This window comes from Thyridium curvatum (assembly GCF_004353045.1).
Source record: "Thyridium curvatum strain D216 chromosome Unknown NODE_49_length_306705_cov_73.659816, whole genome shotgun sequence".
NCBI lineage: Eukaryota > Fungi > Ascomycota > Sordariomycetes > Thyridiales > Thyridiaceae > Thyridium > Thyridium curvatum.
This window is the reverse complement of record NW_022156804.1, coordinates 96,472-123,509: the sequence shown is the minus strand read 5'-3', so window position 1 is coordinate 123,509 and position 27,038 is coordinate 96,472. Positions and strand designations below refer to the sequence as shown.

The following is a 27,038-nucleotide window of genomic DNA, read 5'->3' as shown; positions in this document are numbered from 1 at the left end:
CCATGGATGCGTCAGAGAATCGATAAGCCCGACTGGGCAGGCTGGACAGGCCTTATCGGCACCGCCAGAGATCACTAGCGGCTCATCCAGAGGCAAGGGTGGCCTGAAAGACCCCGCTAGCCGGACCGTGATCCCCCTGCGCACCGTCACTAACCTTCCTATCAGGGGCTGTAAAGCCGCGATTAACCTTACAAGTTACATCCAAGATGTCCATTCTCGGCCAAATGTTGGGGAAGGCCGTCCTCCGTGAGTATGCCGTGATACAATAATACATTCTCAACTGCAGCTAGTCTACCGAATCAGCGGTTCGGCAGAGTCACACAACCTTAGGTAGAGTCACCGGCCGATGTCGACTGTCGCCAACGTGTTGGGAATTGCCAGGCCATGAGCAGCACCAGAGCTTTATGACAATGGTCTCGTCGAGAGAAGCCAGTATTGTAGCTAGAAGAGACATGGCCGCCCTACTTCAAGTGGAGGCCATCGTGTATACGACAAACTGCAGGCCTCAGGCCTCCCATGCGGGGTTTTGAGCACCAAGCAACCCCTTCGGCATCATACCTTGGCCTTGGATTCTGCCATCTTGTTCGCATCTTTTATCTTTCTCGCCAAATCTCCAAAGCAGTTGCCATGGCCCCTCAAACGGACAATTCCTTCAGCACGTTCTACGGCAGTAGTTCTCAAGGCGAGAGCCATCAGGCTCGTCAATATGGTGAGTTCACTAGATCGCTGACATCGGTCTGGCGCCCTTGCTGACATTTCTTGACAGGAGATGGCCAAGGAAAAGCCACTGTTGTCGAACGACGCAACCACAACGGAGACTCTGTTGTCGTTATCAATCATCAAAAGCCCGACCCGGAGTCCGGAGCTGCTCACCCTCCCTACACAGGCATGAAAAAGGTTCAACATAAGTAATCCTCCTTACTGATGTCAACCGGCAAGAAACCCGTTGATGTTCAACTCTACGCTGTGAAGAGAGCAAGACTCAGCACAGCCGTTGCAAGAGCAACACGCTCTTCTATCACAGTCCTTTCAGAAAGCAATGTCAGATGAGGCAATGTGTAATGGTATTCCACGACCTAGGTTATTTGGCTCCGAACAAGTCCAAATTGCTGTCTCTTATCGAAACAACCCAAAAAATTGCGATCCACTGGCGACAATCCTGTCAGCCATCATGCCGAACGAGTTCCCAACATCATCCCCCATCAGATCCCGATGTTCCTCCTCTGTCACCCTCCTTCTGCCCTTTCTCCATCCCTCGCCGCTCTCCCGGTGCCGTCGATCCATCATTGGGCCAGTGGCGACGTGCCAGCTTAGCGATGGCAGAGGCTCTCGCAACAGTCGCACTTGTCGGTGACGCAGGTGCAGTTAACATTCTTATGAACCCACTCGGAGGCACCGCCGCCGCTACCGCCGCGCGAGGCAGCCGTGCTATCCATAGGAGGGTTTGGCTTGGGCTGGTCCTTGACAGTGTTGTCGGTGCTGCCACCGCTGCCAGTGTTGCCGCTGGGCTTGTTGCTATCGCTCGAAGGCATGTTGATTGGTATTTGGAAAGGTTTGGAAAACTCTGAAGTTGAGGTTTGCTGGATATTGCTATGAACCTTTGGAGATGTCTTTGTATTCTTGGGAGTCTTGTCAAAGCTTGAAGATGTTGATGATGATGTTCCTTTGCTGCAAGAAGCAGGAATTCTGCTGCTTTATATACTCGTCTGGAGGTTCCACGAGCGCTCATGACAGAGTCGTTGGCGAGTGACAATGAAGGCCAGTGAGTTCAGGGGCTGTATGCATGTAAAGCCGTGATGAAGCAGGTCTGGCAGAGTTGATGACTCGAGATGATCGATAGCCCCCTTTCGTGATGAAGAGGTAGTTGCGAATGGCTATTCAGGACTGGGGGCTTGTAGCTGGAGCCACTCGACGCCTTCCTGCGTATGGTTCAGAATTTGGCAGTGGGCGAGGGAGGTGCGATATCGATGCATCACTGCTTCTCAACAGATGCCACTTGTCCCTGATTCACGATGTATGGAAGCGAATCTGTTGAGAAACACCCTTAGAGTGAAATCAGTCATTGTATGCTCACCTGACTGTGCGATTCATCCAGTTTCAGGAAGGACCACTGAATGACCTCAAAAGGACGTCCCTGAGGCTAGCTGTCGTCATGGAACTCCTTCGGTATAAACCCACGTCACGCAAAACCTATCAAACACCGATGACTTTGGCCCTTTCTTGAAGAAGTTCTGGTTAGTAATGGGCCTTGTGGAGAGATCATAGCATTCATGACGGCAGTACCCAGGTGACCACTGACGGTCTTTTGCGCTGTTGCGCCGTGGATTCCTCATTTTCACCTGCAAGTGTTGTGATCTTTTAATGTCTGAAACGTGTTTTCCATTGATTTCCAAGATGTAACGTATTCTTGTAAACCGTTCTTGCTCACCTACCATGGATTCCATTGTTTGCGTGGCTCAAATCCCAAACGTAAAGAGTCACCGTCCATTGCCTCACAACATCCCGGCCCAGCAAGGTTCAAAATATTCAAGCAAGAGCCGTAAGAAAGGCCCTCAATGTTCCATATCTCTCCTGTATTAGGCCTCCGTCTACGCAGCCGCTGCCCCAGACATACTCGGCCCCTCTCCCGCATTGTCATCGCCACTGCCACTGCCCGCCCTACTGCCTCCCTCTCTGCCCGCCGGCCTGTTGTGGTCCGTGATATCGCGAACAGTCGTGCTCGAACTAGAGCTCGACGACCCCTCGCCGTCATGAGGCCCCTCGTAGCCTTGGGGATAGTTTTCCTGGTACACGTAACCGCCCTGGCCGCCTCCTCCGGGGTGCCTCTTCCCGCTGCCTCGCCGGCGGCGAGTAGAGGGGCGGACGAACTGCAGCTCGTAGTCACGGCTGTTGACGGTGAGGTACTTTTTGCGTATGTAGGTCTGGCCTCGCCGCGCCGGGTTCCAAGGCTTGGTCTTGTGCCGTCTGGAACGGGGCAACTTCTTTTTGGAGCGGTGCTTGCCCTTGGAGCGGCGTGACCTGGGGGAGCTGAAGCAGTTGCCCATATCTCTGGCGAGTGAGAGCCGAAGTGGCTTGATGACTTTGAATTATCTCAGGGTAACTTGTGCGAGTGATTCTTACTGAAGTTGCAAAGTCCATTTCTTTTTGCTGGTAGGTACCTCCAGCTTTTTGCAAACCGAGTTCGGGCGTCATTATATTTCCTTGCAAGCCCTGAGCTGTGACGGAGCGTCGAGAGAATGATCACACAAGCAGCTATTCATTGACTTGAATTGGTCATGTCTGCACTGGTGTCATGAGTGTTACTGTCACAAGGTCCACGTGCTTCAAGTCTTCTGTAGTACCATATTCCGAGCCAGTAGTCGTTATGTGCGAACGGATGAATAGCTGGGTGTCCATCGCGGCCCTGGACGATTGATATAATTCCAGAGCCACATATATAGATAGGAAGCAAGGTGCGGTATTCAGTCGCCCTTGTTAGCCATACACATCCGCCAATGACACGACTGGGAATGATCAACGATCAGGTAATTCCAAGGTACTGACTGACTGATAAGGCTACTTTCCACGTCTGTTTTGATGATAGCTGGTTTCCCAACGATTCAAAATCCGCAAACTCGGCCATGTCTGGGCTCTCAGGACTCTCTCGGTCTCACTCCTTGTCGCCACTCCTCTATGCTCCGTCTCGCAGCTGGCGTCAAGGTATCAGCGCTCCTCCTTGGCTGCTCTGGGTGGCTTGGACCTGCGTTGTGGCTGCTGGGACGCTCTTCCTGGCTTCTGCGGCGCTCTCCTTGACTTCTAGGACGCTCTCCATGGCCTCTCGATCTCGATGGTCCGGGTTTCGCGTGGCCCCTGTGCTCCCCCGACCTTCTCTTCTCTCCCGACCTTCCTTTCTCTCCAGACCTCCTCCTCTCTCCCGACCTCCTCTCCCCTGACCTCCTCCTCTCCCCTGACCTCTTCCTATCACCATGCGTCTTGGCGGGGGCTTCTTTTTCCTTGCCCTTGCCCTTGTCTTGTCCCTTGGGGCCGTGTCGCTTGTGCAAGCTAGACTTCCTCCTGCTGGAGTGCCTCCGTTTTGGCCCGGTCGTGTAGTATCGGCGGTGATCCGACCATCCACTGCTGCGGTGTTCCACCGCCGCGGATCCGCGGGTAGCCGGCCTCTTGCCGCGGGAGTTTGGAGAGCTCATACAGTTGCCCATGATGTTGTTGAATTGTGGTATGGGAGAGTCTTTGTGAGGGTTGAACTCCAAAGCTGGAAGCATGGCAATCTTGGGGTCATGCTAGAAATGGAAAGATTTGTGCGAGAAGCGAGAAGCAGTTCCTTCCTGCAGATATATATATACTGGTATTTTCCATGACAAAGAAGTCTTCATCAAGTGATCAAGGCTGTAAATCTATGTGACACTCATGACACGCCTAGTGTACTAGCAGCCAGATGAAGAGTGAGTCAAGGAGTATCCAAAAAGGGGGGTGACGGGGCATAGTGACGGGGCTCTTATACACTTGAAAGCATCCCAACATTCTGTCTCCATTGAGATCGTGATCCATATCTCATATTCCACACAGTTTCTTGTGTAATTGTGTCAAGCAATCAACAGCCCTGACGCAATAATGTGCCACTGGAGGGGACACATGGGATGGCCATGCACCACCACCCCTTTCTCAGAGGATATCATACTGATCACAACAAATAAAGACCCAATCAATGACTCTTGGGGGTACATACATTTCTGGTATACTCTACCCTTGTTCAGCCAGCCGTATGAACAGGACAGACATGGTGACTTTTTCGCATGGTAAGATGATACGGCTACTACTGTTAACCACCACTCATTTAGGACCAAATGCTGAAGGTAGCAGCCATGGGACTGCTTCGACTGCGGAGTATACAAATATGGACTCACTCAAGGGAAGACCTGAATCACTTTCGAGGAAATTTCAACTTTGCATTGGCAACCCTTGGCAATTGTTAGAAAATACACAATGAGTCCAAAAAGTGCTAGGCCCAGGGGCATTCATTACCCCTGGACCTGTTTTCCAAAGGTCGGGCCATGGAATATTTCACCAAAAATGCCCTTCGAGATCCAAATCAAAGACATGCAAAACATCAAATAGCACCCTCTCCCGCCTTCTTCACTTTGTCGCCGTCATTTATCCAGATGCGTGGACCTATGCTGCACCAGACATGTGTGCATCCCCTCTCGCACCGCCGCGGCCACTTCCTTCTCCCCTGGTCCTCCGCCTGTCTTCCGCCCACCAAGCCTCCTCCCGGCTGGGTTGTCCTTGCTTGCGCCGGTCCTTATCAGCATGTCCACCCTCGCTCTTCCGTCTGTGATGGTGGCGCCCTGAATCCCTGTCGGGATATCTCTCGCGGTACGAGCGCATCTCGTACGAGTCGTCCTCCCTGCTGGAGGAGAAGCAGCTGCCCATGGTGCTTTACTTGGATCGCTGGCGCAGAGACTCTGTGGAAGGGGGGAGGGATCTCTCGCTGTCTTCTGCTTCGAGTTCTTGAGGAGGACCAAGGTTCTTGAGGATAATCCAAGTTTGTTCTGTGGTCACGGGGCTTTGGAACCGTTGAAGGGAAAAGAATGTCTTGATCAGGGGAAAGGGCGGGCCTTAAATACTGCATTTCTCCTCTGTTACTCAGTCTCCCGTGGAGAGTTGAACTTGAAGACTCACTTGGGGCAGTGATTCAGCTTTGTAGTTCATCATATTCCCAATGGTGGAGCGGGATAGTCACTCGAAGGCCATGGCCACGAGCAGCCAAAGCTGGTCCCCATCGCTCAGCAAGGGAGATCGACTACTGACACCATCAGTCGGCGATAGTTGGGGCAGTGGCGTCGGCCCTCTAAAGAACTGGGGGAAGAGCAGCTGCACACTGCCCAAGACCACTCTTCACACCTTGTCAAGACGTCAAACATGCAGGTGCCGCAAGAGACCAGCTACTATGAGAGAGCTTTGAAAGGCACTGGTTGATATATATGAGAAATACAGGAGCCATTTCTCACAAATCCAGGGCTTCCAGAGACCTGCCTATTTATGTCTCTCTGTTCTCTCGCCCTACACAGAAGTCCTATGAAGGACCAGCACCCCAGAGCCTCAAAACATCACACAATCCATCTTGTACCGGGCCAGATTCTACATAGCTCACACAGCTCACACAGCTCTCTCTCCGTCCTACAAATGATACAGCACACACATATGTACTGTACCATGCAAATGTCTGTACACCCAAGTCACACCAAACATCAACATGTCACACATCCTCAAATCACCCGCCCAGCCCCAGCGATGCAACAGACAAAACATGGCAAAATCGACAAACAATGGTATTCTTCATCTTGTTATGGTTCAATGCTAGTGCACATGAATGTTTTGTCCGTGCAGCTCGAACATGCAACCCCCTAACCCCTTGAACCCCCAGCCAGAAATCTAAGACACACAAAAGAGAAAAAAGCACAAAAGATGGATGAACAGTAGAATTTGTGTCTTGTTAGAAAAGGAAGAAAATAAAAATAAAAAAGGAGGCAAGAATCAGGGCCCTTTGCCTTGCCATGTCTTCAAGACCATCGTCTATAATCCAGGTTTTCTTCCCTGCTTTCATCATATAAGAAAAAGTGCAACACATAAAAAAGAAAGGGGGAAGACAAACACAAACACCAGAGGTCATGTGTGTGTATGTTTACGACAAAAGCGTCATTGTGCTCAGCATGCATGCAACCAAACCAGCCAACCCTGTATGCAATGGTGCTCCATGTTCCCACCCGCTCACTCACTCACTCGCTCTTACGACCCTTCTTCTCTCCAGATGACGACGACGACGAAAACAACCGTGTCCGCGTCCTCTTCTTGACCAGCTTCGCACCCTTGTTCTCCTCCTCCGACAGAGGCTGCACACCTTCCTCTTCCCGCCTCTTGCGCTCCTCCTCCTCCTTCCAATCCGCCCACTGGGGCCTCTCCTAAAAGGCCTGTCCGTGGAACTGCTGCTGCTGCTGCTGCTGCTGCATCTGCCGGGCCATGCTGCCGGGCGTGCCGGGCCTCTGCGGCATGCCGTACCCCGGCTGCGGCGGCGACGACACGAAGCCCTGCTGCGGCGCCGCGACAAACTGCGCATCCATCTGCTGCGGCGTGCCCGACCGCGGTCCCGGCCGCGACCATCCGCCGGGCGGCGCCCGCTGCTCGTACATGCCCGGTCCAGGCGACTGCCTGCCCGAGCCGGGGCCAGCGGGACCACCCATCCACGGCCGCTGCTGGGGCGGCGGGCCCTGTCCGCCAGGAGCCATCGGGAACCCGCCCCGGCCGCCCATCGTCGGCGACGGCATGCCCATGCCGCCATACAGAGACGGCGACGGCGGGCCCATAGGCATAGCCATGCCGTAGCCCTGCGGCGGGGGCTGCTGCTGCATGTACTGCTGCTGTTGCTGCTGCATGTGCTGCTGCTGCCGCTGGTTGATGGCGTGCTGCACCGCGTGCGAGCTCACACCTTCCTTCATCTGCTGCTTCTCGCGCTCCCGTGCGGCGATGGCGCCTACCAGACCTCCACCGGCTTGAGGGGCCCCACCGCGGCCGCCGCCAGCCATGCTGATGAGCGGCTGGCCGGTCACGCGGGCCAGATGCTCCTGCTCTCGGGCAGACAAGTGTGAAGTACCGAGGTCGGCCATGCCTTGCGAGTTAGGCCGCGAGCCCAGCATCTCGCTAGAGCTGGACCGCGAGTGGCCACCATTGCCACCGGGGTTCAGCATGTCGTAGCTCGAGTTGCGCTTCAGCGGAGGAGTAGGAGTGTTGTTCCGGCCTGAGACCAGATTGCCTTGCGAGGTGTTCCTCTGGTGCATGAATGGCGCAGCGACCGCTGCACGTTGCTGGACAAACTGCTCGGGCGAGATGGAGCCAGATCGCTCGTGAGAAGCACCACCGACAGTGACACCACCTGGAGTCCAAGCCACGTTGCGGCGCGCATTCTCATCCGATTCCTGGCGATGCTGGCCCATATCGGCGGGCCGCTCAGGAGGCGATCGCATGCCGGGGCCTGGTGAGTAAGAGCGAGGGCCACCCGCACCAGGCATGGGCGGCGGCGCACCCAACGTGCCCGGGGCCTTGTTACTCGAGTAGTTGTACGTCGGGCCAAAGTTGATCTCCGGAATATCGGGCTTTGGTGGCATAGGATGCTGGCTCACATCGCCGACCGTCCTCAGCACTCCAGCTCTCGGCCTGTCGATAGACTCCTGCGTCTCCGAAGACTTGCGCGTGCTCGCATAGTCGGGGCTGACAGTCGAATCGGCGTCGTCATAGTGGCTGCTTGCTTCGCTGCGCTGCGTCGGTGCTCGGCGGACTCTGCGGTCGGAGCTGTCGTCTGGCCTGGGCGGGTGGACCATGGCGAGAGCTGGCTCGTCCATGACATGGTTTCGGAAGCTGTTGGCGCTCGAAGTCGACGTAGCAGACTGCGGCTCTCCCTGCTGATCGCGCGCCAGGCTCGTCGTTCGCGCGGGGAGGGGCTTTCGGTTGATAGGTGGTGAAGTATTTAGAGGTGGTGGCTGTTGACGTGGGGGTGGTGTACGGCGGCCTTGAGAGGGCGGACCTTGAGGACCAGGGCCGGGTCCGTACGGACCTGGGGGTGGCGGGCCCCTGTACGGAGCCCCTTGGAATTGTCCTGGGTGTCCGGGAGGTCCTGGAGGTCCTGGAGGCGGGCCACGAGGGGGTGCACCCGGCGGTGGAGGGCCTCTCCGGGCATCATGTGGAGGGAATGGCGGACCTTGACCCGGAGGAAATCGTGGCGACCTCATCTCGGGCGTTCCAGGACGCGAGCCGCCGGGGCCACCGGCAAACGGAGGTTGGGGAGAAGGTCCTGGGCCTGGGCCTGGGCTCATGGACTGGTTGAGAGGAGATCGGGAACGCTTCTGGTTCAGGCCAAAGTCGGGAGGCGGGAGTCCTGGCGACCTCTGCGGAGGGTATGGTTGGTTGGGAGAATTTAGAGCTTCACGAGAGCCATTTGAATTAGCAGTCATTCCTACGGGGTTGGCGTGTGTATGTACCGCTGGACCCCGTGGGTCGGGTTGCCCATAGGGGGGCATGTTCCTGGCGCTATCCTCGCCGCTCGGCCTTCCGAGTTCGTCCGGGACGTATTCGGGCGCGACTCCGCCAGCCTTGGCCAGCTGCGCCAGTGTGGTGCTCGACAGGCGGCTGTTAGCACGCCTCAGCTCAGGAGAGTGGTAGGCCTTGCCGCCGGGGCGGGACTGGGGTCCGTGGGAGAAGGTGGGAGGGGCCTGCACGGGCTCGGGTGTCCGCATCCGCTGCATGTTCTCAAAGTCCCGCACGGGAGGTGTGTCGTTCTGGAAGGACCGCTCGTCCTCGGAGCTCAGGCGATCGGGAGTGGCCGAGTAGTCGCTGGCAAAGCCCCTAACTGGAGTTGGGCCACGCGACTCATCCGGCTGCTGCTGGCCAGGGCGCAGCGCGACGGGACCGTCGAGGCGCGTGTCAGAGGCGTTGCGGGAATGACCGATCGCGTTGGCCATAGCCGAGGGAGGAGGTGCCCGGTGTTCCGCAGGGGGGGCTGAGTCGGTGCGAGGCGCCGGACGGGTCAGAGACATGGACCGGGACGTGCGCACTGACGGGGCTTCCGAATCGGCAAAGTTGACCTTGGGCCTGGACAGGCCAGTACCCGCACTCGGTCCAAAGCTGAGCCTCTTGCTACCGCGGCTCGAGCTTCGACCATGGGTCCGGACAACTCCGTCCTCCATTGCGTTCATCCTCTCGCCCGTGAGCTCCTTCATCTTCTTGCGCCAATCGCGCTCCGACCAGCCAGCGCTGCCGTCCTGGAGGATAAGGCTGGAGACATCCAGGATTTCCAAGTATCCATATCTCTTGTGCTTGGGCATGGCAAACATGAGAGAGCGGGGGTCCAAAACGCTGGCCACGAGGCGGCTAGGGCGGCCGTACAGGCAGAAGGTGTCCCAGGTGGGGAAGAGGAACCGCAGCAGCATCTCGAAGCCGCTGACGGCCGGGTGGACCTCGGGCATGATGAAGACGAAGCCCTCGGTGGAGGATGGCGGATCAGAGTGGATGGTGATGTTGCCCTCGATCTTGATCAGGGTAGAGGCATCGATGAGCGACTTGGCCTGGGGATAGATGGCGTACGCCGAGTAGGCGTCTGTCATGGAGGCGATGGGCTTGGCCTTCTTCTGCTTCTTTCCCTCTTTCCTAGTGTCGTAGAACTTGATGTCGCCCTTGAGCATGATGGGGCTTCGGTCGTAGGCCGACTTCTTCTTGGCCTCCTTCTGCGCCTTTGCGTACTCCTTCTCGTCGGGAGGCGAGATGACGCACCAGCAGCGTCTCCAGGGCACACCAGCTCCAAAGCGGACACGCACCCACTCCTCCGTCTTAAATCGCGAGCGCTCCATGATGACGTTGATGTTGTTGAGCGTCTTGCCCTTGCCGGCAATCAGGGCGCCGGTGTAAGCCTCCTGCAGGGTCGAGTGCTCGAACATGGCGAGCCGGATACCGGCGGTCCATTGTATCAGCGAGTGGTGCGAGTTGAAGTGCAGCAGGTAGCGATTCCGTCCAGCCGTCGAGATACTCAGGATATTCTGCAGCGGTTGCTCGTCGTTGGATCTCGTGGGCAGAGACTCGATCTGGAACGATTACGTCAGTCCATCAGATTCTCCTCCGTCGGCGACAAAATAGTAATAGTAGCGTTGGGGTGGGAGGGCGATTCTAGTTACCATTTTGATCGAGGCATCCGTCAGGTTGATGAATTTGGGCAACACCTCGCCGTCTTCGCCAGCGGCGTCCAGCTCTGCGGCATCCCATAGCGAGAGGACTGTGCCGACCAGTTGCGCAAAGCACTCTGTCCACGTCCTGTCCGGATTGGGCTTTCCATCTGCAATCACGCGACCACTGTCAGCAAAAAAAAAGATACTCTGAAAAGGTCAAGGAGAAAGTGATAAAGATTCAACAGGATGCAGACGAGAAGAGCACGTACGGCTGTTTTGGTCGTCGAGCTTCAGAAAGTAACCCTCCTGGTAGAGCTTGTTGGCGTGGCTGTTGAGAAAAGTGAAGATGGGCTGCAGCTCCGGGATGGTGTCTTCGTTGACGTCCATGAGGGGCGGCTGGTAGGCTTGTACCATGGACAGAGGCCTAGAACTGCTTCGTCGGGGGCTGCTGGAGAGAGAGCCGTCTAGAGAGTTGGATGAAGATGCATACTCTGCGCGGTAGGGCGACGAAGGGGGAGGCGTCGAGTCTTGAAAGACGTGGCGGTTGGCGGGCGGCTGGAATGAGTCGGTGGTATCGATCTTAAGTGGATTTTGGTTGTCGTGAGGAGGAGGCGATGATGTAGGTGAGGCGTCCCTGGAAGAGTCCCTGTGGGAAAACTGGGACATAAACGAGAGGACTGTTGTTTGAGGGTGTCGGGATTATGGAGTCAGCATAACGATCATTATTTAACAAAAGTAAGTAACCCTGGCACGGGTCCCGCGTGCGCAACAAGAAGTGGACGGAGTGACGGGGGGGAATCTGGCCTGGCGTTGCTTTGCTTTGCTTTGTGCCTGGGTGGCTGTCCCAGATAAAGCTGCTAAAAGGGCCAAGGAGAGTTTGCAATGCGCGCGCAGAGTACGTGTTCTCCCTCTGCACCTTTCTGTCGGGTGTCTCCAGCGCCGCCAAGTCAATAGAATAGGGCCGGACCAACAAGCTGCTGGCCCGCCGGCTTTGGTATGGAAGCCAGAAGCTAGACAGTTCTGGGCGGCGGGCGCCGCACTTCACACAAAGCAAGGCCAGCAGCAGCCAAAGGGCAATTGGGGGGACGAGTGAGGACAGAGTAGTGACTGCGAGAGGGGCAGGACAGGGCAGGACAGGGCAGGGCAGGGATGGTGGATTGTGTACAATAGCAGCCAGATGCCTGCGTATACGTGCGTGTGTGTGCAATTGGACGGACTCAAGGCAACAAAAGTGAAGCGTGAGGGAGAGGTGAGTGCCACGAACCGCGATTCCGACCCATCTTTGCTCTGCGCCAGGAAATTGAGATTCGATCGTCCTGCGTGCGTACTTCCTATTCCTCCCTTCTCTGCGGTGGATTAGGTAGGATAGCTCCCCTCTTGTGTCCCTTTCTCTTCCCGACTAGGCGGTCTTGGCTGCTCTCTGTGGAATTCGGAGAAGGCGAGGATCGCTTGGGGCCATATGCTACGGGCAAACAGAACCCTTGCTTTTCGGTGGGTGGGCGTGAGAGACTGGCTGGAGCGTATGGGTGCCGCCGCTGTTGTCTCGTCGGGAAATGCTAAGCAGGACGGACCGGGGGGGCGTGCCAGTAGGAGGAACCAGTGCTCCCAATTTCTCTCTCTCTCGAGGAAAATCGCTAACAAAATGAACTGCTCCGGCAACGATGCAAGGAAAAACAACACAAACGAGAGTAAGAAAGACCCGTCGAGCAGTAGCAGCAGGACAGGAAGGTAGTGCGCAGCTTCCAGAATCCAGATACACAGAAAAAAGGTTGCGACCCGTACGGGGTTTTGCGAGGTGGGCGACGCAATGGGTTTTGTATCGCATGCACTTGTTCGTATCGCCTGGATTCTGCGACAAGGTTATTATGTCAGGAAACAGGCCCGGTCCCTCTTTTCTGGAGCTCGCGACGAGAACGGTGAGGTCAGTGTCAGTCAGTCGCTCAGTCAGGTACCTTTTTTTCGGCCTTGCTCCCCTCGCTACCTTATTAACCTCGCTGGGTTCGCTGGGTCCTGGGTCGGTAGCGCCGGTCTTGAGTCGATGGCGGATGCACCGGACGATGCAAAAGGCTACCTGGACAAGGGAGGCCGGGGAAGATGGGGCCTAGTCAGCGTCCTCCGTAGCAGGTAGCAGGGACTGCAGCGCTGGACTGTGAAGCTGGAGCTACCTAGGTAGTTATCTCGAAAAAGAAACAGCCCGGTCCTTTGTTTGCCCAACCCAACCAGGCAGGTTATATTATGCCTTATCCTCGTCATGGCACGGACGGGTATGGAAAGTCTACACGGGGACGAGGCCAATCCCATACAGAATCACGAGCCTCACGAGCCTCGAGGGGGCATCAGAGAGAGAGGAGAGAGAGCGTGACTCCCCCGTGAATCGACAAAGTACAAGTGAGGTCAGACTGGTACTTGGCCATCTGATCCCCAAGCTCGACTTGCTTCAGGGTAATGCACGACTGGATGCCAAGTCGGGACATACGAAGTACCATTGCTCCAGTGTGGCCCCCCCGGCTCCCGTATAAAGAGCCCAGAGATGTGCAGCTCCTGGTCGCAGCGATACTCCGTATTCCGTAATCTGCACAGGGCAGAGTCGCGATTTGTGAGTCGTCGCTCTTGGCAGCCAAGCTCGCTCGACTTGGCGCTGATGCCAGAATTCCCCGTGCCCGCCGTGATGTGCAACCATCCTGCTCGATTCAGAGAACACAGAGGAGAGACAAGACACTGCACTGCCCTGCTCTGGCTTGCCTGGCTCGTCTGGCTCGCCTGGCTGGCCTTGTGATGTTTCTGGGCTGCTGATGGCTGACTAGCCCCCCGTCTAGCATTCTGCAAGGAGTGCTTTTCTTTTCTTCAGAGGATGCACCTTATGACTTCACCACAGAGCTGGGTCTCCACCGAAAAATGCAAGCCAAGTTAAGCCACTTGCTTGGTTCCAAGGCTGGCAGGGATGATCCATCGACTCCTGCCATCTTTTCTCTGCTGTGTCTGCTGTGCTGTCTCTTTTCGGGCAGGCAAGCGCGACCTGGGCCGATTTTCCAGAGCTGTCAAAAAAGAAGGAAAGAACATGGGAAACGTGCTCGCGCGCCAAAGAAGCCCCTGCTCCATTCAGTCTCCAGTCTCCCGTCTCCAGCTTGATTCATGTCCCGAACACCGAATTTTGACCTCTGGCAGAAAAAGCCTATTCCCCCGCATGCATTGCAAAACTCAGTCCCCAGAGGCCACATCAGCGCCCAGCCAAGCTCCGGCCGTCGGGTGAGACGTATCAGAAGTTTCCGTCCACGGGCCATCGCACAGCACGATTCAGAGACAGGAGCATGTCACGGATGTACTTCTCCTGCGCCCTCTGCTGCACTCCCCTCTCAGCGCCACCATACTTCAAGTGAGCGACGATGCAACTATTGGAGCAGACGACGCAGGTGTACATGTAGTCTAACTCCAGCGTGCGCGCTATTCGGTTCTACGGCGCCGGATATGCCAAGAAAGGCAAGGTAAGCTTCGCGCTGGACCTGGGCTTGATCCTAGTCCATACGGCGCTGTCGTGCCACCAAGATGGTCACATCCCGACCACACATCAACCCAAACAAGCCACGCGCCGCGTACGCCTGCGCCCAGCCCGCAGAAGCTCGCAGGCCCTGCAGAGAACAGGCGTCATGGGCAGAGCTGTCCCGGGTTCGCCCAACCACGCCGAGTCCGTCTCTTCTGCGTTTCTACCTTGCCCGCCGAACATGAAACGACTGGCCAACGAAACAGGCCGCTCGTGTGTGTTTCCTCAGGTGCGTGCGTGTGTTTGCGCTGACACGACTGTGAGGTGGGTATGGCATCAATGGCTGGGCGTGCTGAAAACGATTGGCCGACAGAGTGCGTGTCAAGTTTGAGAGCTGCCCACCTTCGGTAAGGCGTGGGGTCTCTACAGCTTTCTTGGAACAGATCGTACCCGCTTTCCACCTATCCTGCGGAGATCACTTCTCGGAGAGCTCCCTCACCGCCGCGGAAACACTGCTCGGCCTTCATGCCTCCAGATCCCGAGCGCTTTACCATCAGCACATGCGCAGTGCTTGCCCAACAACTCAGAGAGCAATGAATCCTGGTCGGAGGCCGCTTCCAGAACCAGGGGATTTGCCATTACCCGACCCGGCACGGCATCTAAACCTTCACACAGGGTCCTAGCAGGGGTTACGATTCTGTGTGCGAATAGCAAGACGGAGCTGTTCTAAGTAAAGCCCACCAACGAGGGACTATTGTCTCTGGCGGCTCCATGATGCCCGCAACACTCATCAAATTCATGTCGGCGGGTCGCGGGATGTGGCTTTGGTCCTTTCCTCAGTATCATTCCTCCTTCTCCCTGGTATCTGAGATACCGTACAGTGAGCTTTGTTGTCTGGCCCCTGCCGCTGTTATTTTGCTGCCTACAAATATGCCAGGTACCATGGCGTGTCGATGGAACCCTCCATTATGCCAAGGGACACGGCAAGATAGCCGAGCCAGCGGTAAGCAGCAAATAGCCAGCACCAGCTCAACGCTCAATGAATGCTTGCTTTTGCAGGCTTTCGTGCTGCCTCTGCACTTGGAGAAAGAGCCACTTCCTTCAGATGTATGTGTGGCTTGTTGATGCGCTTCACGCTTTTCGCCCTTCTCGCCAGGCCATGGACTCCATCAATGACGTTTACGTACAGAAGCCCGAGCTGAAGAGCTGCCCGCCCCGGAAGACGGCTCGCGCTGATCTGCCGCCCCAGCTACGATTTGCTCGGCGTCTCTTGTGACGCGTACGCACCCACCTGGGGGGGAGTGATCATCCTAAGAAAAATCCTTAGCGCCCACGCGTCTGCCAGATTGCAATGAGCGCATGGGTAGGGCGGCATTCCAGAGAAGGATAGTCGCTGCGCGCACGCAATCGAGCCGATCGACACAACTCGACCTGTCACCAGCCACGACGGGAGCGGCAGATGGTGCTGATCACCGGGCCTCACGACCACACCACCACTTCAAGGATGATTTTCGCTTTCCTGGCTGGTCGAGTGGGGGCTTCTTCGTCAGCGCCAATTCTGGGCGCTTCAACGCCGTTGAGCACGTCGTACGCAGTTCAAATGATTGTTTCAGTTGGTTTCCATATTCTGATGGGTCCTTTCAACAACAGTAAAGCTAGTGCCAGATCTGAGTTATCATTTCAAAGTCCTGCGTCTTCCACCAAGACTGAGAGCAGGCGACTGGTGAGGTATTGGACCGGTGTCATGTCAATGACGCCGAAGTGGCTGCAGTTGAAGCATCGGTTCCGAACATCATGAGAACAGTATTCCCGGCTCGTGGATTTTGGAGATGATATATTGACATCGGTGAGCGAGAATAGCCTGTGTAGCCGGCGTATTTAAGACGGGATCCTCTGGCATGAGTATACCAGATTGACCGCTTATACTGAGCTTGATGGATTGAAGCTCACATCCTAGAGATCGAAGACCTAGGCTATGTACTGGTCTATAATGGCAACCGGCTGAGCCTTGGGATCCATCTGTCTTGACAGCTTCTAATTCCGAATTTGTTGTCAATTCCACGAACGTATAGGCTGTGAACATCTATTTTCCCGAGTTTCCCAGACGCAGTCTATGAACCGGCTGTATGTGATGTATTAGTTCACGGACCTGGTAGCCAGAGATTGAACTCGAGACCTTAATATCCGTGAGCAATCCCTAGGTTTCAAACACAACATATAGACAAAGCAATGGGTTCTGGACGAAGTCGGTCCATGATTGAGGACCTGGGTGAACACGTCTCCAGATTCAGAATATATATATACTCAGAAAAACAAGTCATACTGACCAAGGGTCTTCTGGTAGCGGAGCTTAGCCTACATGCATATACACTCGTTAGATATACGACTCTATTGTTTACCGGGGAAACGGTAGCCTAACAAATTCTACTCACTATGTGGTACTGTCTTGCCAAGCAACTTGAAAGCTTTGAACCGAGTCCTTAACGTACGTTTGCATTGAAAGTATAAACCCAGTGCAAAGTGCTGCCCAAAAGCCCGGAGTTTTCATCTGTGACAACACAGGGTCACTCGCACATAGTTGATCTCCTGTGGTTGAAAATCTCCATGCCTATGTATAGACACATTGACACAACTTCCAGATTTACCAGAGCACTCATCTGCCCTTTGCAACCAGCCAATATGGTATTTTTAGCGCCACTTGTCGAGGCTTAACAACGGGATGCTCGAACCACTGTACATACACTTCAAGGTATCCACGCTACAAATTTGAGAAATGGCAGAGGTGCAAGGTAGCAACCCTAGCTATACTTCTAGCTACGGCCCTTGAAAGCAGGGCTAATTTCGTCCCGATATATAATAACGCAAAACGTGATCCATTTTGGGTAGTCGTACTTCCAACGCGGACACACTACAGATCCTTTTGGGAGCCCATACTCGTTCTCACCCTCGCACAGAAGGCACTCTCTCTACAAGCCAAACAGGCACGAGACTGCCAAGAGTTGCTAATCATCCGAGCCCTTCCGACCGCAAGTATGATCAGGATATTCCTCCGCCAGTGCGTTCCGAACAGCCTCCAGGCACTCGTCCTTATCGTAGCCCTCGTCGTCGGGCCAGCCGCTCTGCCGATAGATCTCCCGCACGCGGTGCACCATGTCGACGTCTTCCGGAAGCTTACTGCCCGCGGTGGGCCGGACCGACTGCTGGCTGATGGGGATCCAGTAGAGGCTGGTGAACTGGGACTGGAGGACGTGGCCGAAGAAATACGGCACCGACCAGGCCGGCTCGCAGCGCCAGTCCGCCTCGGCCTGCGGCGTGTCCTCCGGCGGGTCGTAGTAGATCTGTTCCTGGAAGTGCTCGATCCGGATCTTCCAGTCGGGCTCCTCCCAGTGGACGATGCCGCGCTCCGTGTCGAGGATCATGACGGGGTCGTCCCTGCCGGCGTCGGTGAGACCGACGACGTGAGGCGACGACAGGTTGTCGAAGTCGCAGCCCTCGGTGAAGAGCCGCAGGTGCTCGGCAGTGGTGTGCCAAGTGGGATCGCAGAGGCGCGCGATCAAGTATTGCCAGTCGGCGAAGTAGCAGTAAGGGATGGCCTCGGCGTCTCTATCCCAATTCCCGGTCCGGCGTATGTAGGGCAGGTGGGCCAGCAGTGCGATGACCTCGTCCGACTTGCCTAACGCCCGTAGGGTCTCCGGGTCGGCGTTGACGATCGACGGCCAGCCCTCGGCGGGCGGGTATATGATGTGGGAGTCTTTCATGTACATCCTGGTGAGGAATTGGTAGTAGTCGGTCACTGCGGCGATCGTGGCATCGCGAGAGTAGGTGATGTCTTCAAGCTCTGGCATTTTCGGCGACTCGTTGGGTGTGATGAGGACGAAGGACCAGATCGAACTATCAGGCAAGTCGCGGACACCGTGACTTGAGGGCTCGAGCCTCGGCACAAATATTAGAGATTATCGTCACTCATGTAGCATCGTCGGACCCAGCCGTTGCCTAACATAGAGGGGGCACCGCTCCGATTGGAGGCCAGATCGTGAAGTGGGCTGCAGGCATCATCACCTTAATTTTAATGTTGCTGTTGGTTCTCTTGGCACAGAGTCGCTTCCCATGTCCGTCTCGAGGAAGAATGAGAAAGAGGAAAATGCCATCTTGAGGCACGCGCTTCTCTTCTTTTCTGTTCCCTTTTTCCCTCTTGGTTTTCATTTGATACCCGCTCATTTACCGGTGCGGTGGTCAGGTCTCGTCGTACGATTATTCTCAGCCTCGCGCCTTGTCCTTCTATTTCAAACATGCACATCCACAGATCCTACCGTGGATTTGCACTCCTAGTAGCGTCTTCCGGCGCACTCGCCAGTTTCGTCCCCGAGTCGCCGCTCGAGACGTCGGCCCCCGAGCCTCTCCAGCAGAGGCAAGCAGCCATCACGACGCAGAACCCGCCGACGAGGACACTGTCCCGGGATCCATGGGAGTGTCTCACCGAGAAACATCACGCAGTACTTTGACGTCGTCCCCAAGCCCACCGGCGCGGTGCTGTCCGGCATCAACTCGTTCGGATACGAGGCGGCCGCGCCGTGCAGGGCCACGGGCGACAGGTCTGGATCGATTCTCCTGCACCGTCTCGGACCCCAGGTCCTGGTGCGGCTTCGCCACCTTCGCCGCCCCGGACGTGCCGAGCAGCTACTCGACGTACCTGTCGGCGGCCGTGTCGTTTTGCACCGAGAAGAGCTCGACCATGGCTGTTCTGTCCACCAGCTGCCCCGTCGCCTGGGCGAGGCCGGACCCGGCCCAGCACGAGTGGCTCAAGATCGCCATGGCGCATGCGAATTGCTTCCTCGACCCTCACCAAAGGACCGGCACTCCTGCGTCAACTTCCGCGGTGCCATCCGGTTCTGTTTCAGCTCTTGCTCCGGCTCCGTCATCTGGTTCCACCCCCACTGCCAGCAAGGCGTCCGCGGCAGCCAACAAAGCAGTCTCGTGTCATGGACAAGCTTTGGAAGTGCTGGCATTGATGAGCATGGGGCTGGCCGTGCTCGCAAATATTGCATAACCAGCATCACTCCAGGTTTGATCGTGGATATCATTAGAATTTTGTATACTAAAGCATTGCAGGGAATTGCTTTTGTGAATACTTCAAACCAATTCCGCCGGTGTACTCGGGGTTAAAGATGCTGACCTAGAGTCTATTGCCATATAGATGCTTCAAAATTTAGGAGGCAAGGGCCGTAGAGTTCACCGTTGTCTAATCCATTCCAGGATGCTGATATGTATAGCTGAATAGTATAGGAGTCCAAGACCGACCACTTCCACCCTATTTTCTTCAGGGAAGCAGACTCAAAAGGGGACTGTTATCTGGACATCGTGGAATGCTGAGTGGTTACCAGCGCACCGCGATCTTGGTCTGTGTAATCTCACAATAGACGCTCATCAAGGGGACTGAGACAGGCTGTGAAGTACTAGGATATATCCTATAATTGCATGTTTGTGCGTAGGTAATGTCCTCTCTTTAACGAATGCTTTCCAACCCCCCTAGGCAACGCTCTACATGCCCAAGCACAGCCCTAGCTAGGTAGGCCACCCATCAACCTCATCAGCCTTGCTCAACTCTGCAAGGAGTCAAGCAACCCCCCTTTTTCCATCCGATGCTTTCTAACCAAATACCCAAAAATGCAATGTTTGTTTCCCCCCCAATCCCACAAACAAAACGCCGTCGCAGTGATTGGATGATATGACCAAAAAAAAAAAAAAAAAAGACGAAAAACTTGCACACACGTCTCAGGCCTCCCCCTCCTCCTCAGCAGCAAGCGGCCAGCCCTTCTCGTGCTAGTGGTCGAGCTTCTTCAGGTCCTTGCGCTCGACCGTCTTGACAAAGGCGTGCGACAGGAAGTGCAGCCACACCTTATTGTGCTTCTTGCGCCCGTGCTTCTTGCCCTTCTTCTTGTGCTTCTTGCCGTCCGCCTCGACCTCGTTTTCATCATCATCATCATCATCATCATCGTCACCATCTGCCTCAGCCTCCTCAACTTCATCCTCAGAATCATCGCCATCCTCCCCTTCGAAGCCCTGCGCATCTTTCCCAAGCCTGGCATCCCGACCCATCCGCCACGCCAGCTCGGCGTAGCTCCCGACCGTCAGGTCAGTGAGGTTGTACAGCGCATCGTCAAAAGTGCTGTACTCGACCTCGTACGCAAACTCGCGCGGCCGGGCCGGCTTGCGCTGCGGATCCCTGTCGCCGTGCTTGCCGCGCCGCCACCGCGACTCGTCCACGTCGTCGCCATTGTCGTCCGCCGTCATGTCGTTGTTGATGTGCGTTAGGTTGGCAAAGTACTGCGTGAAGCCCGTGAGCGTGAGCGGCTGCGCCGAGTACGCCGGCCCGGGAGGCGTGTGGGCCGAGGGCGGCTCCGGCACGACCAGGTTCGGGTCCTTGGGCTTCTTAGGCTTCTTGCCCTTGCCCTTCTTCCTGCCGCCCTTCTTCTGGTTCTCGGCCCCGGCGGGGGCGCCGCGCAGCTCGATGACCATCCCCTCTGCGTCTTCCGGCTCGGCGGCGGCAGCGGGCACCGGGGCGGGCGCAGAGCGCTGCACGTCTGCCCAGACGGGCACGTCCTCGAGGCCGGAGATGTTGTACTCGTAGACGCGCAGGGTAGGCAGGTAGTTGGGCACGATGCTGGGCCCGACGAGCGTGAGTTGGTACCTCTCGCCCCAGCGGCCTCCCTTACGGTCCTTGTTGCCCCCCTTGCCCTTGTTCTTCCTGTGTTTCTTACCGCCCTGCCCTTCCATGTCTGGGCCCCCTTCTTCTTCCCCCTCCACTTCCTGCTCAGACATGGTCTGCGGCTTGGGCAGCTTGGCCCAGTTCTCGCGCAGCTCCTGCAGGTAGTCGGCCGTCGACGCGACCGACAGCTCGTCCTCCATGGACTCGCGCACAAACACGTCCTCCGCGGCGGCGGCATTCTCGCCGGCGCCGAGGATGTCATAATTAATGTCCTTGGCGTCCTGGAGCATAAAGTGGTCGACGTTCATGTGGCCGTAGAGGCCGGCGACGACGACGTCGCGGAACTGGTTCAGCCACAGCGTGTACTTCTGCCAGCACGACTCGTCCCAGAGCTGCTTGCTGTCGGTGCGGGCGGGGGGCACGTGGCCCATGAGCATGGCCTTCATGCCGCGGCGGCGCATGAACTGCAGCTGGACGCGCAGCCACTCCATCTGCTTAAAACCGGGCTCGGCGGGGTTGACGCAGTCGTCGACGGCGGCGTTGCGGTCGAAGAAGTAGAGCGTGTTGAGGCTGAAGACGGCGAGGCGGTTCGGGATGACCTCGACGTAGTACCAGCCGCCAAACTCGAACGAGTGGCGCTGCTCCTCGGGGATGAAGGGCGCCCAGATCTCCGTATAGTAGCGCAGCCACTTGTTGGGCCCGGGGAGCAGGATGTTGTGCGGCAGGATGTCGTTGTTGCCCAGCGTCGCGACGACGGGCACGGCCAGCTGGTGGCCCGTCTGGTCGGCGAAGGTCTCGGCGAACTTGTGGGCGACGGCGCGGTTCGAGCCCAGGACCTGGGACCGGGAGCGCGGGATCTTCTCGTCGCTGTCGTGCCGGGCGCTGTCGCCGGTCCAGACGACAAAGTCGATCTGGTCCTTGAAGTGCTTCCCGATGTAGTCAAAGGTGGCGTTGATCAGCGCCCAGGGCGTGTCGCAGTCGGACGTCTCTGCGCCGTAGGTGCCCGCGGGGCCGCTGCCGCGGTGGCACGCGTCGCCTTCCGCCGTGGACGAGTGCACCTTGTAGAACTCGTCGGGGTGGAGGTCTGTGATGTGTAGGAATCGGCCCTGCAGCTTGCGCGGTGCTTGCTGCTGGCTCTCAATCTGGTGGTGGTCGCCTGTCAAGACGTGCTGCGGCGATGGCCTCACGGCTGGGCCGCCGATGACGCCATGGCACAGCAGGGCGGCCAGCAGCGCCGAACGTGCAGAAAGCATCATTTCAGCCCTGACGCTAGGCGGCGAATAACTGCCTAATAGAGTGTGCTGTTTGTTTAGGCTGCTGTCGATGGTGTAGGATACATGGAGGATGGCGATCTAGGTGCGTGTCGTCGGTAGATGTGCAGAGTACTTGGATGGTGATGCAGTGCGTAAGGTATCGATCGAGGTGGTTCGAGAAGGGAAATCTTCCTGTCAAGCTGATTTTGGTTCGTTGGCCTAGTGCCCTGACTAGGTTGAGGCAAGAGCTGGATAGAGGCTTCTCGGGGTTAGCGAAGCCCTGTGGATCGTCAAAAAACAGGGTCCTTTCAGACAGGCAGCCACTAGAAACCTGCACTGAGATAACCAAGGTAACTACCTAGGTATGTCACTCTCAGTCAGAAAAGTACGTCATCCAACAACGAAAGAGAAAAAGGGAAAGCATCACGGACTCGTAGAGAAGAAAACATCACAACTCACGCGACATCGGCTCCCTTATTTAAGAATTGCTGACCCCCTCTCCCTCTCCAATACTCGAACATACTAACATCTCCCCTCCATCCCAGTGTCAGCACCACTCACTCCCGCAACTAGCGGCGAGGCTGAAGTGGGCTGGGGGGGGCGAGCCAATATCGATCCAGCACCATCGCACGTGTGGCCAGCTCGGCGACATCATGGGCCTATTTAAGGTCGACCGCCAGCCCACCGCACCCGCGCCTCGACGATAGCACACCACAACCTTGAGGGACACGTCCCGGCCGCAAGCACGTCGCGCGGGGGGGGCGTTGCTTTTCGCCAACGCCAAAGTGGACTCAGGGCGCAGATGAGCGATGCAGAGATGCCTCTACCGCGTGTCGGTCGTGATGCCCTTGGGACATGACCCCGCTCCCTTGGAGAGGAAGCATCGCTCTTGGTGGCGATGCCAGGGAGAGAAACAGTGATCTTCGTCCTCCTCCGTGTCCATGTGCTCCGTCGCACCACCCGGTGGACGGTGGTGGTGGTTGATTCAGTCAACTGCATGCCTGCCTTAGCTCGCAGCAGGCAAAGGAACCGGTTCTTCTTGGCCACAGGATGCCCAAGTTGATGGGGGATCTGGGCGGATGACCACAAGACTGTGTGTCGGAGGCACAGCTGCCTGCTACGACGAGCCTGCTGCATCTCTGTGATCCTCTCTGTGTGTGTCTTGTGTAGTCGCAAGCTGTGTGACCGAGGGATGGGGTCCCGTGAGATGGCTGATGTGATGCAGTGCACACTCTACACAGCAGACGAAAGTCAAGACCAGAACCATCTCCGCTCTGTGTAATGTCTCTTTGCCAAGATTAGATCTCTCTCTCTCATCGACGTAAGCAACCAGAGTCGGAGTCAGATCAGATCTGACCTCTGTCGTCACGTTACAGGAGCACAGCACACCATCGACGGATGCAGAGAGGCTCACATGCGCCATGTATGCTCTCACCAACCATGATCAACCATCCAGACATCCCAGATGGCACCACCCTGGTGATCTCCTACCCGCAGGCGCCCAGCCAATCAACCAGCGCTAGGCAGGACCCCTAGTTAGCTCCCTAGGCGCTGTGACCACCTGCACCACACACGCTTATGTCTTGTGCGCGAGGTTTTTTCTTCGCTTCTTTTCTCTTCTCTCTCCTCAACATTCGACCGCAACGTCTTCTCCTCTTATAACCCACACTGTCCTTTCCCCGAAACGAATGGGAAAACACCCGGAGGAGGTTGCCAGATCAGCTTAAACAGGCCGCTCGTTTGAGGGAAGTCAGAGCGTCCCCTCTTTTTGGGGGAGACTGCTGTGATGGCTTCCTATGGTTTTTTTCGTGGCTACATTCTCCTTGGCTTCCGTGACATGTTTCGTTTCCCTGCAGACTTTTTTTTCTTCCTTAATCATGGTGAAGCAAACTGAACTGTTCCCTGTACCCAGCCTTACACATAGAACAGAGCAAGTTGCCGGCACGAGCAGCACCCCATGGCTGGCTGTATCATGTTTCGCCCGCCGCACAGACGTGTTTGACCATCAAAAAACTATAAAAAGCATAAACTACCTACCTACCGGCAAGCTTTCTCTCCTTCCAATCCGACCGAGATCCATGGCCATGTTTTGGAACAAGGGGACGGGCATAGGTACGTCATCTTCCACTGCCACCCCCCCCTCCCCTAAGCAAAGCAACCCCCTTCGTGCAGCCTCTCTGTCCCAGGTCGAACAAGAACTCTATGCAGCCGCATGTTTGGGGCCCGGGCGGGGGGGAGGGGGCGGACTGCTTCCGCATTCCTATCTCCTTCTTGGGGACAGGGTGTGCCCGTGGAGGGAGAGGGAACGAGCAGGTTTGGAGATGGCCTGGCCTGGTCTGTTTCTTGTTCCCCCTCCCCTCCCCTACCTCGCATGATAAACTCCCAAGAAAAACAAGAAAAAATAAACAAGAAAGTTTGCCTCTCGATGTACAAATAGATGAATCCTCTTACCGGGACGGACGGGGGGGGCATCAGATAAACCACCGCCCAATATACATCGTCGTTGCGAGCAAGAACGGGCCCAATCGTCCGCTCCCCCAAACAGGCTGAATCCAAACCCCGGGCCAACCAGTCCCTCCTGCGGAGACAAGCTTTAGCAAACTATCTGTTATACCACCCCATTATGCGGGAGTGGTCGACGAGGCCAATCAGTTATACATCTTCCGTTCCATGCATCTAGAATAGATGGTTATGGGGCCACATGGTTAGCTCATCGAGTGTGCAATGGCACGGCATGGCATGGCAAGGTGCGCGGGGGGTTCAATCGAAATTCCTTTGATTCTTCAGATCATTTCTGTCTGTCTCTCTGCCTGCCTGCCATCTCTCTCTAACTTTGCTATGCGGTACATCCATGCTACACACACAACAGGCAGACCCACCCCTTCCGTCAAGAAGGTAGCAACATTTCTCTCTCTTGCTCTGATTTTCCTCCACACAAGTCCCCCTGGCACCCAAGTAAGGGGTGAAGAAGGAAAGAAAAAGGTATCTGTAAAAGGAGTGACAAAGAATGTAGCAAAAAGTTGGGGGGATATAAAGGAATGTGACAAGGATATGGTTTGTTCAACGTCATGTCTTGTGGCATGTCCGACCTGATGAAGAATACCGATCCTCGGTAGCCCAACTCATATCGCAACCATGAGTTGATAAAAGGTTACAAAAAAAAAAAAAAAGAACGCCTCCCTGATGTAGCTATGCACCGTTCCCCCTGCTGTCCAGACCCGGTGCCGTTTGGTAAGACAAAAGAACACAAGAGAAAAAAGAAGTGAGGGTATGTCTGATCGTGTGAAACATGACCTCTTCTAATGCCGACCCATAAAATCCCAAAGGGCTGTCTCCTCCTCCTTCGATGTAGCCCAAGTCCGATGCGAGACAAAAGAGCTGCGGATGCCAGAGAGGAAGGAGACAGGCCAAATATGTACAGAAAGAATTTTCGTCACATCGCCCTGCTCTCTCCGCGTCTCTCAAATCCACAGCGCGGCCACGGGCTGCTGCTGCGGCTCGTCCTCGGCGAAGAAGGTGTTGAAGGCGTGCTGGATCTCGCTCAGGTAGTCGTTGGCGGTGAACTTGCGCAGGCCCTTCTGCAGCAGCTCCTGCTCCTCCTCGTCGACGGTCGGCAGGCGGTGGCGGTTGGCGGCGTGCGACGAGGTCGCCGCGACGGCGTACTCCTCAGCCAGCTCCGAGACCTGCGCCAGCTCGTGGCCGAAGGGGTGCGAGTCCGAGTACTCCTTCTTGTGGTGATGGGCTGCCGAGACGGGCGGGTTCGAGACAACCGAGGGCGGCGAGGCGAGCGGGGCCATCTGTACCTTGGGCGGGTGGAGGGGCGACGCGGCTTGCGACACGGAAGAGGTCGTGCTGGTGGTCGTCGAGCTCGAGGAAGACCGCGAGAAGCTGAAGCTGGCCTTGGTGGAGTGCGAGCGGCCGGACAGGTCTGACATGCGCGAGATGGAGCGCTGGCGGGCGAGGCCCTCGGAATGCTTCTTGGTGTGCGACGGCGACCGCTGGGGGATAGCAGGCGCGTTGGCGGTGGCCTGCGCCGGCGGGGTAAAGTAGCAGGACAGGTGGTTCGGCTCTGGGGACATGGAGCGCTTGTCCGGGAAGGGCGAGTCCGGGCTGGTCGGGGGCGTCGATGCAGCAGTGTGCATGGTAGCGTCCGAGTCTTCGTCAGTAGATCGGGACGAGGCGGATGAAGGCGTGGTCTTGGGGAACAGGTCGGGCGCGTTGTAGGAGAGCATGTTGGTGGTGTGCACTAGCTCGACAGGGCCCGAGATTTTATTCCTGATGGAAACAGAGGCCTTGAGTCCGCCAGCCCTGGTTGTGTTGCTGCGGGCGGGGATGCCCTCGGCTGCGTCCCTGAGCTCCAAGCTCTGCTTGACCTTCCGCGTGGTGAATGCGCGTGCGATAGACATCTTTGTTGCTGTGGGGTTGGTGGTTCTCAATGTTCTTTGAAGGGTAGGAAGGAATGGCGACTCTTGGCGTCTTCTTTGATGGTTCCTGGCACCAGAACGAGCAAAAGACCTCTCAAAGGCTGCTCAGATTGCAGAATGAAGAGAAGAAAAAAAGTCGACACCAGCAAATGTGGTGTGATAGAGAAGTGAAGGTTGAGTGGGAGGTAGAAGTGAATCCTTGGTAAGACGCGAGTGACGATCTTAAGAGAGACACGGCTTGAGTGTCGGTTGGCGATCAATAAGCACCGTCCTGCGAGAGAGGCGGCAGCTCTGGTTGAAATCGAAGGGTGAGGTGAGGGTGGGTGATGCGTGAGTGAGTCTTGTACGAGTACTCGACTGCCGTCCTGCCTCAGGTGGTGATTGGGTGCAGCGTCGCGCTCTCTTTCTCTGTCCAAGCTCTTTGCGGAAGGTGACCGTGCGGAACAGATGACCCTCCCAAAAAGGCGGCACTCG

At 56.4% G+C, this 27,038-nt stretch overlaps 7 protein-coding genes across 7 annotated transcripts; 1 reads left to right on the top strand and 6 right to left on the bottom strand.

Moving 5' to 3' along the window:
- Positions 1–627: 627 nt before the first annotated feature.
- On the top strand, positions 628–912 carry E0L32_007846 (uncharacterized protein; the record flags this gene model as incomplete). The annotated part of the gene is made up of 2 exons (XM_031142635.1): positions 628–709; positions 767–912. 2 exons carry the CDS (start codon positions 628–630, stop codon positions 910–912), a joined length of 228 nt encoding a protein of 75 aa, XP_030993138.1.
- Positions 913–1,310: 398 nt separating this feature from the next.
- E0L32_007845 (uncharacterized protein) lies at positions 1,311–1,532 on the bottom strand (the record flags this gene model as incomplete). Its single annotated transcript, XM_031142634.1, has 1 exon — positions 1,311–1,532. The coding sequence occupies one exon, from the start codon at positions 1,530–1,532 to the stop codon at positions 1,311–1,313; it is 222 nt and encodes a 73-aa protein (XP_030993137.1).
- Positions 1,533–2,588: 1,056 nt separating this feature from the next.
- Positions 2,589–3,044, bottom strand: E0L32_007844 (uncharacterized protein; the record flags this gene model as incomplete). Its single annotated transcript, XM_031142633.1, has 1 exon — positions 2,589–3,044. The coding sequence occupies one exon, from the start codon at positions 3,042–3,044 to the stop codon at positions 2,589–2,591; it is 456 nt and encodes a 151-aa protein (XP_030993136.1).
- Positions 3,045–6,956: 3,912 nt separating this feature from the next.
- Positions 6,957–11,369, bottom strand: E0L32_007843 (uncharacterized protein; the record flags this gene model as incomplete). The annotated part of the gene is made up of 3 exons (XM_031142632.1): positions 6,957–10,622; positions 10,713–10,870; positions 10,973–11,369. The coding sequence occupies 3 exons, from the start codon at positions 11,367–11,369 to the stop codon at positions 6,957–6,959; spliced, it is 4,221 nt and encodes a 1,406-aa protein (XP_030993135.1).
- A 5,814-nt stretch (positions 11,370–17,183) lies between these two features.
- E0L32_007842 (uncharacterized protein) lies at positions 17,184–18,026 on the bottom strand (the record flags this gene model as incomplete). Its single annotated transcript, XM_031142630.1, has 1 exon — positions 17,184–18,026. The coding sequence occupies one exon, from the start codon at positions 18,024–18,026 to the stop codon at positions 17,184–17,186; it is 843 nt and encodes a 280-aa protein (XP_030993134.1).
- Positions 18,027–20,001: 1,975 nt separating this feature from the next.
- Positions 20,002–22,143, bottom strand: E0L32_007841 (uncharacterized protein; the record flags this gene model as incomplete). Its single annotated transcript, XM_031142629.1, has 1 exon — positions 20,002–22,143. One exon carries the CDS (start codon positions 22,141–22,143, stop codon positions 20,002–20,004), a length of 2,142 nt encoding a protein of 713 aa, XP_030993133.1.
- Positions 22,144–25,601: 3,458 nt separating this feature from the next.
- On the bottom strand, positions 25,602–26,546 carry E0L32_007840 (uncharacterized protein; the record flags this gene model as incomplete). Its single annotated transcript, XM_031142628.1, has 1 exon — positions 25,602–26,546. The coding sequence occupies one exon, from the start codon at positions 26,544–26,546 to the stop codon at positions 25,602–25,604; it is 945 nt and encodes a 314-aa protein (XP_030993132.1).
- Positions 26,547–27,038: the final 492 nt, after the last annotated feature.